Raw genomic sequence first — 13,515 nt, forward strand, 5'->3', positions numbered from 1 at the left:
GGATATGGACTTATATGGACTTTGAGAGGTTTGACAAAGAGGCCCTGCAAGCCTCTGTGGTGGATAGTGATACAAGTGATACAGGTGAGGGCCAATAATTAATCTGCCCTCTGCCTCGGAACCAACCCCCCATCCCCGTGTGCCCAGCCATCTTTTCTACTAATGTAAGTGTTAAAAAACCTAATATTATTGATATTTCTCTTAATTATTAATTGTGTGTGCATACCATCATAAAATTAAGAAGTTATTTTTACTACAACGTAGGTATTGTGTCTGAAAAAGTGGAGTTTGGGGGTCGGCCCGGTCTCTATTTCAATTAATCCCATATGTTATGTTGTTCACTTTACGCGTTTCTCACTTTACGCAGGCCGCCGTGGGTTCAATTGACCGCGTAAAGTGAGGGTTCACTGTAATTAAAATCATTCTATTGGTAATAAAACCAACATTAAGTTTAAAAGCTATTCCTAGAACATTGATGTCATTATTTCTTATGTTCTTTATTGGTGTTGCTCTAATATACTGTACATAACAATTTGTTCTCTCTTTATCACTCAGTTTGCGTGAGACACTTCTGAACCTCATTTATGTCCAGCGGCCATATTGGAAATGCTTCCAGTATCAAGGATCATTTTCAGTGAGAGAAGAGTCCAACGAGGCTGTCAAAGCAAGACATACTCCGTCCCTTACATTTCTGGGACTGAATGCCAGACCTCTCAGATTCCCAACAAGGGAAGTTCATATTGTGCAGTCACCAGAGCTGCTAGAGAGAATAAAATCAAAGCTGCTTCAGTTGAAATTAAAAGGTAAGGTTTTGCAATCTATTGTCTTGACTCTTTTCCTTCTTATTTTTGGGGCAGATCAAGAGACACAGAAGCCATAAAGACTGGGGAACATAATAAAGATAGTGGTGCTTTGTACTTATGGAAGATGGTAGAAAAAATACACAACGCTGAAATATTCTCAATTACATGCTTGTATCCTCAACGTAAACTCACAGTACATGATGTGAATTACACCAACTAAATGAATTCACAATGAGAGGCAATCTGAGGGTTTAAATCCTTTCATCTTCATTGTTTTATTTTTACATTAATCCTTGAATGGTTACTTGCAGTGTTGTACACGTCAACGAAAAAAAGTGGCGCCGCCAGCGTCAGTGCAAGCAGTCGACAAAATTGGATGCCGTCAGCGTCTGCTTAAACGATTTCATAAATTGACGCCGTTAGCATCAGCGTCAACGAGTTTTCAGTAATGTTCAAATGCAGCCCCGAAGCGCGTATTTTCCTGTGCATGGGAGTAACATATGCAATATCAAAAAATATTCATTCATATTTAATCATTTATTATGATTTATATTATATAATTTTAATTATTCATTTGTTCCCCCGCAAGAATACTAGCATCTCAAAATGCTTGTCGCTCATTCTGCTGCGCTTGGGCCTCAAGACGTCCTTGCCCATGGAGAACATGCGCTCCACGGCAGCTCTAGAGGGGATGGGGGTGTTGTATTTGATGAACAACTCCCTCATGGCCTTGTCGGTCATCTTTATAACAAGATAATTGAAAATCGAACTTGGAAAATTTAAAAATTTTAGAAGTTGACGAACAAATTGACGCTTGACACTCCTCTCGGGTGAAAAGTTGACTGCGTCACCTGTAGCGTCACCTGCCCAAAAAATTTATGGCGTCAGCGTTAACAAAAAGTTGCCGCCGTCCATTGACGACGTTAAATTAACGGCGTCAACGTACAACACTGGTTACTTGTTTCTTTAAATTCATTTGTTTTATATACTGTATAGTGGTACAATACTGTATACAGGAAAATCCTCAGTATGCAATCCTGCTTATACACATTTGGCCCCCTGAACCTCCCTTATGCTTGGGTCTCACTCTTGCACAAGCATCTCTCACAAGCTCAGCATGTTCATCAGTTGTCTGTTCTCATCTTAGAAATACTGTAAATAAAATCATTACAGTACTCTTAATGTAGCTTGTAAATAAAATATAATATAAAACTATTAATAAGAATAAATAAAGAACATGGGTGTGCATGTGTAAGGCTGTAACACTCCCACATCCTATGTGATGCCCAGCAGCCACATACATCTTTTGAGTCTTCTGGGTTACTGCCCAACTGAACTGTGTTGCGTGTATACTGTACAGGTATCCCATGTTTAACGATGGGGCTGTGTTCCTGAAAACCCTTGAGCCCCAAGTTCGGTTGCTACTGACAGTAACACCTCGCGTGGGAATAAATAGAGAAAAAAAAATAAACTTTTCCAAAAATAATAATTAAAAACAAAATGGTGGGAAAATAGGTGGACGTTCTAGAACGTCACCCGGGGCCTAAGGGTTAAGCAAAATTGTCGCTAAACCAGGGATAACAAGGAATAATATCCATGGAGATGGCATGTTGCTACTGTTACATGTAATGAAACTATAAAAGTTGTGGAATAATCATTACAAAACTCTAATGTGGCTTAGAAATTAAGAAAATCTAATATTTAACTAAAATAAGAAAAATTAAGAGCATGAGTGTGCATGTGTGGTGAATGAATGTATGTATTGAGGTGATGCATAGGGAATGTGCTCTGTAGTGAACTAACAACTTGATTTAGTGCAAAATGGTGCCTTACGGGATGCCCCGCCCAGCCACCTTATGCCTACTCTGCTGGTCTTTTCCTCACTAATTGACATCTGTAACTGGTACTCATCTGCAGCCCAAAAATGGACTTGGGGAAAGTATCCGCAAAGTCGGAAATCCGTAACCCGTAGCTATTACTGTAATAGTGTTTTTGTTATTACTGGTGGTGGTGACCAAGGAGGAGTTAGAAGGATGGGGTAAAAAATTTACAATAAGTGAGGAGAATGGATATATTGTACTGTACAAGAAGTAAAGATTTGTATGAATGATTGGAGCATGGAGTCAAGTGAGTTTGGGAATAGATGTGCTTCTGATGGGCAATGAAAGTCTGCGTGAAACAACAGGGAAACAAGAAAGATATTTGGAGCTATGACACTGTGTTGTGGAAGGGAAATAACATACCAAATTATTCTTATTACAGGCATAAGAATAAAGACCCTCTATTTAGCAAATACCTGCTGCTAGTGGATAGGCTTCAATCTCCTACTGTTATTTGCTAATGGAGAGGTATCAAGCAGTAATTCCACCAGTAAGATGTCATAAAAAAAATGGTCAACACATTTAGCACTTACCTGAGCTTCTGAGCAAACAATGCATGCTGACCCTGTGTAATCTGTTACACAGCACTTGCACTAATACATGTACTGTATTACAAAATAAGTAAATGTGGTCAAATAAAGTAGGCAATGTGTTATGGAGTACTATGATAATGTACTGCCAAAAGCACGCATAAAGCAGTAGTACTATATGACAAAAAGAAAACTTAGCACAAATAAACTTAAAAGGGCTAAAATTCCAATACAGTGGTCCCTTGATTAACGAGCACAATTCGTTCTAGAAGGTTGCTCGTTAACCGAAACCATTGTTTCAATGGGTTTTTGGGTAATTGGTTCCAGCTCACCGAAAATTGCCTAAAGTCAACAAAAAAGGTAGTAAAGTACATTTACTTTGAGGTGTGTATGAGAAGGCTCCTGGATGATGATGATGGGAATTTGAAGTGTGGGTGGAGGAGAAGGGAGAAGAGAAGGCATTGGTGTGGAAGAGAAGTCGCCCCATGCCGCCATTTCACCCATAAAATTTTAGTTCACTTGATGTAATTCAAGATTATTTTCTTTAAATCAAGACTGCACTGCATTATATATTGTCAATATGTAAAATAAACTTCAGAAAGACCAATAATTTGACTGGAAACAGAAAAAAAGCATTTATGTTGAAGAGAGTCTGAAGCAAGATGTTACCTCCACTGAAAAGACACAGAGACTGACGCCTGTATGGTGTGTTGACAGGCTGTTTGGCGAGCTAAAAACTAGTTTCCCTGTACTTAAAGTATGTTAAATAATTTTTAAAATTACTAAAAAATTTAATATAATACTTAAAATTATTGAATAGTACAAACTTCTTGATATTTACTAAAATAGTAAGGAATTTAAGCCCTAGAACCGATTGTTGTATTGGCGGACTAATACGACAGCTCGTGTGCAAGCGAAAACATGTTGAGGGGCGCTCGTAAGGAATTCACTAATCAAGGGAATGCTAGTTAACCAAAGTTAAGAATGTTATGGAAGGTAATTCGTTAACCGAAATTTCGTTAACCGAGGCGCTCGTTAACCGAGGGATCACTGTATAGATTCATTTTTTGGGGGGGGGGGGGGTGTTGGGACAAGTACAGCTTTTAGAACACTTGTACAGAAAAGTACAGTTATACTAATTTAATGTATCTCATTTAGTGTTTTAAACTCAACTGATATTATTTTTATAATATTCCCAGAAAGGACCAGGGCTCTGCCAGGAGGTAAACTCTGCTTGGTTTATGATGAAGAAATGAGTCGTCACAGAAGTTTGTCAGGAGCGTAAGTAAAGGCAATTTTCTTCATTGTGCTACACAAAAGAGCAACCATATGTCTGCTTTTTTTCATAGCATATTATCTGGGGAACAGTCAGGTTGTAATTTCTAGCACTAATTGTGGATGACAGTGTCTTTCAGTGTTAATAAAAGATGCTTTCATTGTGTTTCTGCACTGATTTTTAATACAGCACCTTAATTCACTCTTTTACTTATCTTTTTAAGGATATGTTAGTGAAGATGTTATTCCAAATCTTGCCATTCTCCTTATTAGAGTTTTAACATGAGCACACGCCCACCACACAGGGTTTCTCTCTATTTTTCCCTTTCCTTGATGACAATTCCCTTAAGTGAATGTTGTGTATTAGCTTGGGGTACTACTGAAGGAGCCTGATTCCTTTTTTTTAAATAATTGGTTGTGGAATGAAATTTGAGAAAATGTACTGTGAGTCAGCCCAAGTTTCCCATTTCTCTGAAGTGATTTCTCTCCAGTTCTTGCCGCATGAATATCCAGTCAGATACAAAAACATTACAGTATTATTCACATTATTATTTCTTTATTACAACAGTCACACCCACACACCACCATAATTACCTCCACATTATCTCAATACTCATCCTTCTCACCATCACAACCACCACCATAGTTCTCTACCACACCACCTCAATCCTTACCCCAACACACATGAAAAAAGTACATCAGTGGTAATATGACTAGTGGGATAAAAGAGCATTCCACCAATGACACAGCAATATTTCACAAGGATATGCCAGGTATGTCCTCTGGTGCACTGCTTGGTGTTCTCGGACATAAAAGGTACTTCCTCTGACTAAGGGCTAACAGTGCATTTCACCATCCACATAGCCAATACCCGGTACTGTATTATGATTTTGCCACAAGCAACACTTTTTCATCCCCCAAAACTCATTCTACATAAGTAGTCTATAGCTGTGTGTTTGCACATTGTGTCTTAGAGTACATGATGTGTGAAACCTTAATGTGATGAGTACAGTACGGTATATGTAATACCTTGCATGATGAACATATAGAGATAACATTGCCATCATAGTTTTGTTCTTACAGGGAGCATCCAGAGAGACCTGAAAGAACAGAACAAATTTGGGAGTACCTGAAACAGTATGGTATAATAGAAAGAGCGACTGTTCTTAAGGTATGTGGTGCCTGGTACTTGCCATGCCTTCACCTGCTAACTAACTGTGGATTATATTGTGTTTTTCATTTGTACAGTATTATGAAATATTGCTGTACATGTAAGTTTCACTAGTAGACTTAGTGCAGAATTTTTTACATATTGATTGCCTAGAAAGTGTGTAATACTGTATACAAAGTTGTTATTTAAGTTCAGTGTCTTGTAATCTGAAGCAATACAGATTTACTGACTATATCATCATCATTTTGTTGCCCTCATTATTCTTAAATTTATGTATTGAATTAGTTTATTTTTGAATGGTTAGCAGCTCTCCCTTAAGTTTATAACCATTATTATTTTTCAGTCAAGACGAGCAACTCGAGAAGAAGTAGAACTTGTGCACACCAAAGACCACGTAGACTTTATGTTTAACATTGGGTCTTTAAGCCAGAAAGAACTCGAGTCCCTGCAGGATAAATACAAGTCTATTTACTTCCATTCCATGAGTAATGATGCTGCTCTGCTGGCATCTGGTAGTCTCCTGCAGGTTAGACCACTAAAACTAATAGGTCACCATCTGTGCCTCTGTTCTTAGGTTGCTATAACCAAAGATATGTGTATTGTTTGATTGGCTCTCTCTCTTTTCGTTATTTGATGATGTGAATTAGTCGAAGTATGTTTTGGGGCACGAAATAATGTTAAGATTTTAAATTAAATAACGATAATTTATACACAATTTAGATTAAAAGGTGGACAGCTCACTGGTGATGCCCCCATGCACAAAATTTTTATTCCCATGGCTCATTTTGCTCATCTTTTGTCACACACAACTACCATACATTTCTTTCTTCTCATTTTCTCTATTTCTCTAGTGGCTAATTGTAACTCTCTCTAATGCCAGGTTGTGGATAGTGTTTGTAACAACAAAATCTCAAGTGGCATTGGTGTGGTGCGTCCCCCCGGCCACCATGCTGAAAGGGATCATCCACACGGATTTTGTTTCTATAACAATGTTGCAGTTGCTGCTAGATATGCTCTCAAGCAATATGGATACCAACGGTTAGTGTTTTATTGCCCAGGTTTGATAGGCTGAATAATGTGTCTCTTATCACATATATGTAAGATTGTATGTAACTGTGTTTTATCACTTCCTCTACCAGTCTGGAATTGAATCATTAATCCCAGCAATATTGTACCTAAAGGATAGAAGAGCATAGGGCTGAAAGTTTCATGAGAATGTTACAACAGTATAAGGGAATGATTGACATCAAATAGTGTGTCTGGGTTTGATCATATAGAGAGAACGATGGAGGATAACATTGTAAAGAGTGAGGTAGAGTGGGTCAGATTTGTGAAATGGAAATTACCTTCCTGGAAAAGAAAATGGTAGAGTAACAAAGGGAAAGGACACATGTTAGGGGGATTTTCTAGTGGTACCAAGGCATCAGAGGTACAGATTTTGATTGGTCAAACATTCAAAGAAGTCTCTGATACACAGTGTTCACATGTAATACTGTATTGTGCCAGTATTTTTGTATAATAGATAGTTTTATATTTTTTAGAGTGATGATCTTGGACTGGGACGTTCACCATGGTAATGGTATCCAGCACACCTTTGAATCTGACCCACACGTCCTCTATATCTCCATCCACCGATATGATCAAGGCCTCTTCTTTCCCTCCTCCGAAGATGCAAATTATGACCGAGTTGGAACAGGAGCTGGGGAAGGGTACAATGTTAACATCCCCTGGAACAAGGTACAGTATCTCACACTTCCACAAATATTGGTATTGAGTGGTTGATGATAAATAGTTAGTAATAATTTAAGTTTATTTATGCATAGTATTTATTTTTCTGTTTGTAAAGACAGTGTTTGTTATATATCATTCGGTATAGCACCCAGATATACCTAACTGGTTGTACAGATGAGAATTAGTCTGAATGGTGTGTGGTGAAAGAATACTGAAGCTGATTAAGAGAAGAACATTGGGTTTTATTAGTAGCCTAACACTCGTGCACCATGATGTGAATACGAGCCAATCATAATCTCGTCCAATTGGAACTGACTTGTATTTTGCATCAGTTAAGAGAAAAAAATCACCAAAAATCGAGTAATTCCAATTGATGCTCAAGATTTTGGTGTCATTCATGTAGCCGTTTTCTCGTGGTAATCCATCTATAATTAGCTGCATGACAACTGTCCATAGAGCGACGACATGAAGACATCAATTACTATATATCTTAGCAGGCAAGCTAGGTCTTCTGTGCTGTACTAGACATTTAAAAAAATTTTCTCACTATCCATCTCACACACTCGTGCCCTCCATTGTAAGGTATTATTCGCCTGTTACGTGTTTATTTTTAACAATATATCACCTGTTTAATTAAACTTGTAACTGTCCCATCTGTAAACTGCACAATAAGGTCTCCACTGTGGATATGATAAACGTCTCAGCTATTTGTAAGAGTGATGAAAGTATTTATAAGTTTATATGTTTATTATATGATATTTCAATTGTTCAAATGTATGGAGACTGCTTCATTGTATATCATACCTTCTCCCTCAAGCATCCGCCGTCACCCCAAAAGGTAAAATTATTTTTAAATACGTATAGTTTTTTTATGCATATTAACTATGGTTTGTCTATATGAGGAAAAGTGTTTCTCATTATATTAATGGTCTTTACTTGATACAGATATTCCCTGCTTAAAAGTCAATCCAGTTAGTGTTGTTTTGCTATAACATCACAGACAATGTATTACCCAGATTCATTTTGTGTCACACCTTGATTCACAGTAACATTATATGGGTGCTGGGTGTGGGACACACTGAGTACTTAGTGACACCTGTTCCCAGCCAGTGGTCCCACCATATATATATTTTTTTTTTTTTTGCTTTTGTTTTTACTTATTATCTATTTTAGTGTGCTTTTTTTATTTATTTATTTATTTTATTATTATTATTATGGGGAATAGCCCACCCGGGCATAGGTTATCGACCCACATTGGGGGGGGGTTATAAGAATAAAAATAAATTAAAAATAGAAAAAGAAAAGGTTATATTAATCTTCACCACGAAGATGCCAGAAAACCAACTTTTTAAAGTGAGACAGATTGTATGAGTATGGAAACACAGAAGAAGGCATAGCATTCCACAGATTGGCTGTGTGAGGAAAGAAGGATGTACTATAATGGGTTATTCTAGTGTGACCGGCATACTGTAATGTCTCCCAAACGTGCGGCAAGTAACAGTGAAGTACTGTACTGTACTTGGTCTAGAAAACATGAAAAACACATTAGTTTGGGTGTTAAATTAGATGTCTTATATCAGTCTGGTGCTGATGAAAGAGTGGTAGGTATGAGTGTTGCTCTTAGGCTGAGGACCATTCATGGTACAGTGGTCCCTCGATTAACGAACGCTCCAATTAACAAAATTTTGGTTAACGAATTAGCTCCCATAAGGATTTTCAGTTCGATTAACGAACAAAACTTTGATTAATGAAAGCCTTACGAGAAACACGTTTTGTTGTGCGCATCAGCTGATCGGCTAGTCCACCAATACAGTAATTGGTTCTATGTTTACATTCGTTTCCAGTGGAATAAGTATCAAGAAAGTCGGTATCTTGAATATTGGTCATTCTGAAATTTAGTTAACATTTTGATGATATATACAGTACAGGGAACAGTTTTTGTGTCCCAATCAGCTGATCGAATCGCCCACCAACGCTTCTCAGTATAACTTTGTTTACAGTGGAGTGAACATCCAGTTTGTTGGTCTCTTGAATATTTTTGCATTTTTACATTAAAATTACTGTTCATTCTGAAATTTAGTTAACATATTGATAATATACAGTGCAGAAATTGTTATGAAACACGAAGAAGGCATTAGAACCAATGCACTCTGTAAAGAATATGGCATGTCATCATCGACTGCCTCTACAATCAGCTGTTTGATATGTAAACAAAGCTGCTGGGAATAAGATATACACACCTCAAAGTAAGTTAAAATACAGTATTCAATAATTTTTTTATTTATTATTGTATAGTACTGTATTTAGTTGGTATTTAATGTTTTGTTAATTCCATTACCTGTACTGGTATACAGTACTTTGTATGTATACTTTTTCTGTGAGTTGGAACCAATTACCCAATACCCCGCTGAAATAGTAGATTCAGTTAACAACCGACTCTGTGGAACCAATTGTGTTTGTTAATCGAGGGACCACTGTATTTGCTAGTATTTGTGGTGTTTCACAAATTGTCATTTTAATTGATGAGTAAGATATAATACAGTGATATCTCCATTAGCCAGAACAATTGGTACAGAGCACTTCCGGGAATGAGAGATTTCTGGGTAACGAGACAACTCTCTCAAAGCCAGAAAAAAAAACCCGTCCCCGGAATTTTCCGGGTATCAGGAAAATTTTATCTGAATGTTCCGGAAAATGTGCCCCTCAGAAAATCATTCCCAGAGCCGGAATTTTCCAGAAAATTACGGCTTTGGGAAAATTTTTCCGAGAAAATTTTTATTCCTGCTTTCGGAGAGTTCCAGGTTTGAGGGATTCTGGTTAACAGAGATATTACTGTGTCTGGAGGTTTAAAGAAGATATAATATATGAAGTACTGGACCTCGAATAAACATATCCTTTATAACTCACCAGGAATGAGCAGTGACTCAAACCAGCAGTTACAGTCCCCGAGTTACGAACGGGTTAGATTCCTGAACCCTGTTCATAAGTCGGAAGTGTTAGGTTAGGTTAAAATACAACCCTAACCATACAGAACAATAATAATATCCAATACATAACAAGTACGTAACTTAATTTCTTTAAATAAAGTGATGTCAAACAGTATTATGTAGAGTACAAAATAGGATTCTTGAGATGAATATTTTGGGATCTCATTCATAAGTCTGGCGTTCATAACTTGGGGACTGCCTGCACAGTACTTTCACACGTCAAGCTACATTTAATATCAGTGTTGGTGTTTGTGACTATTAATATTTGCTGCCATTTCATGTGTAGAGTTCATGAGCATTGTATTATCTTGTATCTGGAGCACTGAAATGCCTAGTTGATATTGATTATCAGCAAAAATTTATGAATTTCATGTCAATAGACTCAAAATTTTCATTAACCCTTAAGCCCCGGGTTAGGGTGCTGCCGATGCAGGGTTAAATCGAGAAAAAAAAATCAACATTTCCAAAATTAGTTTAAAAAAAAAAGGCGGGAAAATAGGCGGATGTTCTGGAACGTCACCCGGGGCCTAAGGGTTAATGTGATAGACTGTAGGTCACTGTAGCACTGTGTCGACGAAACCAGCTGTAACAAAATGTGTTTTCTTTCAACACTTTACCAGAGTTCTAGTGTACAGTGCATTATGTCCAGATTATATTGTGCTATATTCTGAGTATACTGTGAATTAAACAGCACCTTGTACTGCACATTTACTAAAATATATGTTTTCATTGCCAAAGTTACCAAAACAGGAGAGACCAGTGGTAAGTAGTGCCAGTGGACCACACTTGGAAGCTAAAACTGAAGGAGTGGCAATGCAGTACTGTAGTTCTATCATGGGAGCCCTAACCTTGGGGCATACCCATGTTTTGGGGCTCCATCAAGGGACCTGTAACCACTGAAGCTGATTTGTAGAGTAACAACACAGTAAACTGTTACTTTAACTCAGGACTTGTAGTGAAAATATTAAAATGTGTGTGTATCTGGTCTAGTATCTGCCCAGCAACCCTTCATTAACCAGGAAAGGGCTTATATATATATATATATATATATATATATATATATATATATATATATATATATATATATATATATATATATATATATATATATATATATATATATATATATATATATATATATATAAACAAACAGGTGTGTGTGTGTGTTTGTTTGCACACAGGCAAATGTCTTATAACAGACAAAATATGTTCCTGAGGAGTGTCCATTAGTTCCCTATACAGTAATTGCTACAGGAAGGCATCCTTGGGTAACAGTAATGGCTTTGTAGATGTAATTATGGCTTTTTATCGATAAAACACTTTTTACAATAGTAGAGAAAGCTAAGCTAAGCGACTGACACACGTTTGCCTCAACCCTCCATATCACTTGCATTTTCACATCCAAACAAATGATTTTCCTGGTCACCTTGGCTGCTTTACCAACACTCTCACTTGCAGACTGTTTTTTAGACATGATGGGCCTAAAACATTCACTTAACACGTGCAGGACGATATGAAAAAAGAGAGCATACAGAGACAGAACCAGTGTGAGTTTTGGCGAGCTATACACGTTGATTAGATAACCACTGATTGGCTGAGATGATGTAAACAAAGATGGCTGCTGACATGTTCGGTGGTTTGTTTACGTTTTATTGGTTCTATGGTACTATATTATATTAAAAAAAAAATTTCACATGCATAAATGAAAGTGTTAGGCAAGGCTCTGCTATAAGAGGTCTGCTTGTACGTATTAAAATTTTGTCATGTAATGTAATCACTCTGTGCTATCGTACAGGATAGTCAGAGTCATGAAAACACCCTTGACAAACACATACACTTCATTTTTAGTTATTTGTTGTCTTAATGCAATACAGTAATCACTGTCTGTAATACAGTACTCGCATTTAATGTATTTTGATGTAATGCAGAAAATAAATGGTAATACATCCCCAAGGTAACATGATAAGTTGCTTGTAAATGCATTATGACCAATTCTCTCGAAGGCCCCTGAACGAACAAATACAGTAACCATGACAGGAAACCAATAGGCATGGAGGAAAAGTTGAGTAAATTCTCATGTGTAGGCAGTATTATTTTCTGCATCTTGTGTATTTATCTGTATTTTGTTTATTTATTTATTTTTTTAAGCTGGCAGTACTAGGCTAAGAATCCCTGCTCCCCTTGTACATCATTGGCTCATACATAATCGATTGATATTGATACAGTATATTGCAAATACATCCATATATAACTGTTAAGGATACCCATTTCTGGCTCACTTTAATGCCAATAAGTTACAAAGGGAGTGGCTTCTTAGCCTAGTACCATCAGCTTAAAAATTTTAAATAAAAAAATTACATAGTAAGTGTTAATAAAAGAACACAGTGCACTGTCTTTGTTTGGGAATGTTTACATACTCATTATTATTATCACTGTTTTCAAGCCATTTTTTACTGCTGTACATTAAGGGGCAATACTTGTAAACTGAATATTTATGTTGGAACAACCAGTACAGGTATCCCTCACTTAACAAATGGTTAGGTTCTTTGAAAACCATTCATTTGGTGAATTTTCATATTGCGAATAATAGAACATATGGGAAAAAAGGGGTTTGGTTCCCCAATGACAAGAAAACCCCAACAATATACTGTGCTCCATAAACGTGAAATTGGTTCACGAACAACAAAAACTGACCTAACTAATGAAAAATAGTTCCCAACTACTGTAATTTATTAACCTAACACATTAAAAAAAAGTTAATAAAATATAGTAAAACTTTGATACATACCTTTAGGGGGGCAATCAGGGCTCACCAGAAGGGGTGAGGTGGGGTGGGCTGTCCACCTCATCACTGGTGGAGGGAGTGGGACTGGAAGTTGAAGATGCAGTTGTTGTCTGTGGTTTGGAGACAGACCAAGATCTTTCCTGATCTGAGTAGGGCCCTCGCCACATTCATGACATTTTATTACCTCCAGCTTTGTCTTAAGCGTCACCGCCTTACGCATTTTCTTCAGTGTAGTACGAGTAGCTGAAGAGTCAGCACAATGCTTGGATGCCATGTTGAACAAAATAATGAAAGGATAGCACAAATACAGATAGATTAAAAAATGAGCACATCCCATATGACGAATGGTGGAT

At 37.1% G+C, this 13,515-nt stretch overlaps 1 protein-coding gene across 2 annotated transcripts in view; it reads left to right on the plus strand.

Annotated features, from left to right (window-relative positions):
* LOC121863272 (histone deacetylase 6-like) overlaps positions 1 to 13,515 on the plus strand; it is a 118,075-nt gene that overhangs the window by 58,399 nt on the left and 46,161 nt on the right. For both annotated transcript variants that reach the window (XM_042361845.1, XM_042361846.1), the window contains exons 12-17: positions 556 to 803; positions 4,413 to 4,494; positions 5,572 to 5,659; positions 6,003 to 6,185; positions 6,540 to 6,697; positions 7,201 to 7,396. In XM_042361845.1, the coding sequence (XP_042217779.1) occupies positions 556 to 803; positions 4,413 to 4,494; positions 5,572 to 5,659; positions 6,003 to 6,185; positions 6,540 to 6,697; positions 7,201 to 7,396 (955 nt within the window). The remainder of the gene's footprint in view (positions 1 to 555; positions 804 to 4,412; positions 4,495 to 5,571; positions 5,660 to 6,002; positions 6,186 to 6,539; positions 6,698 to 7,200; positions 7,397 to 13,515) is intronic.

The sequence above is a fragment of the Homarus americanus genome, unplaced genomic scaffold, assembly GCF_018991925.1.
Source record: "Homarus americanus isolate GMGI-L3 unplaced genomic scaffold, GMGI_Hamer_2.0 scaffold46197, whole genome shotgun sequence".
Classification (NCBI taxonomy): Eukaryota; Metazoa; Arthropoda; class Malacostraca; order Decapoda; family Nephropidae; genus Homarus; species Homarus americanus.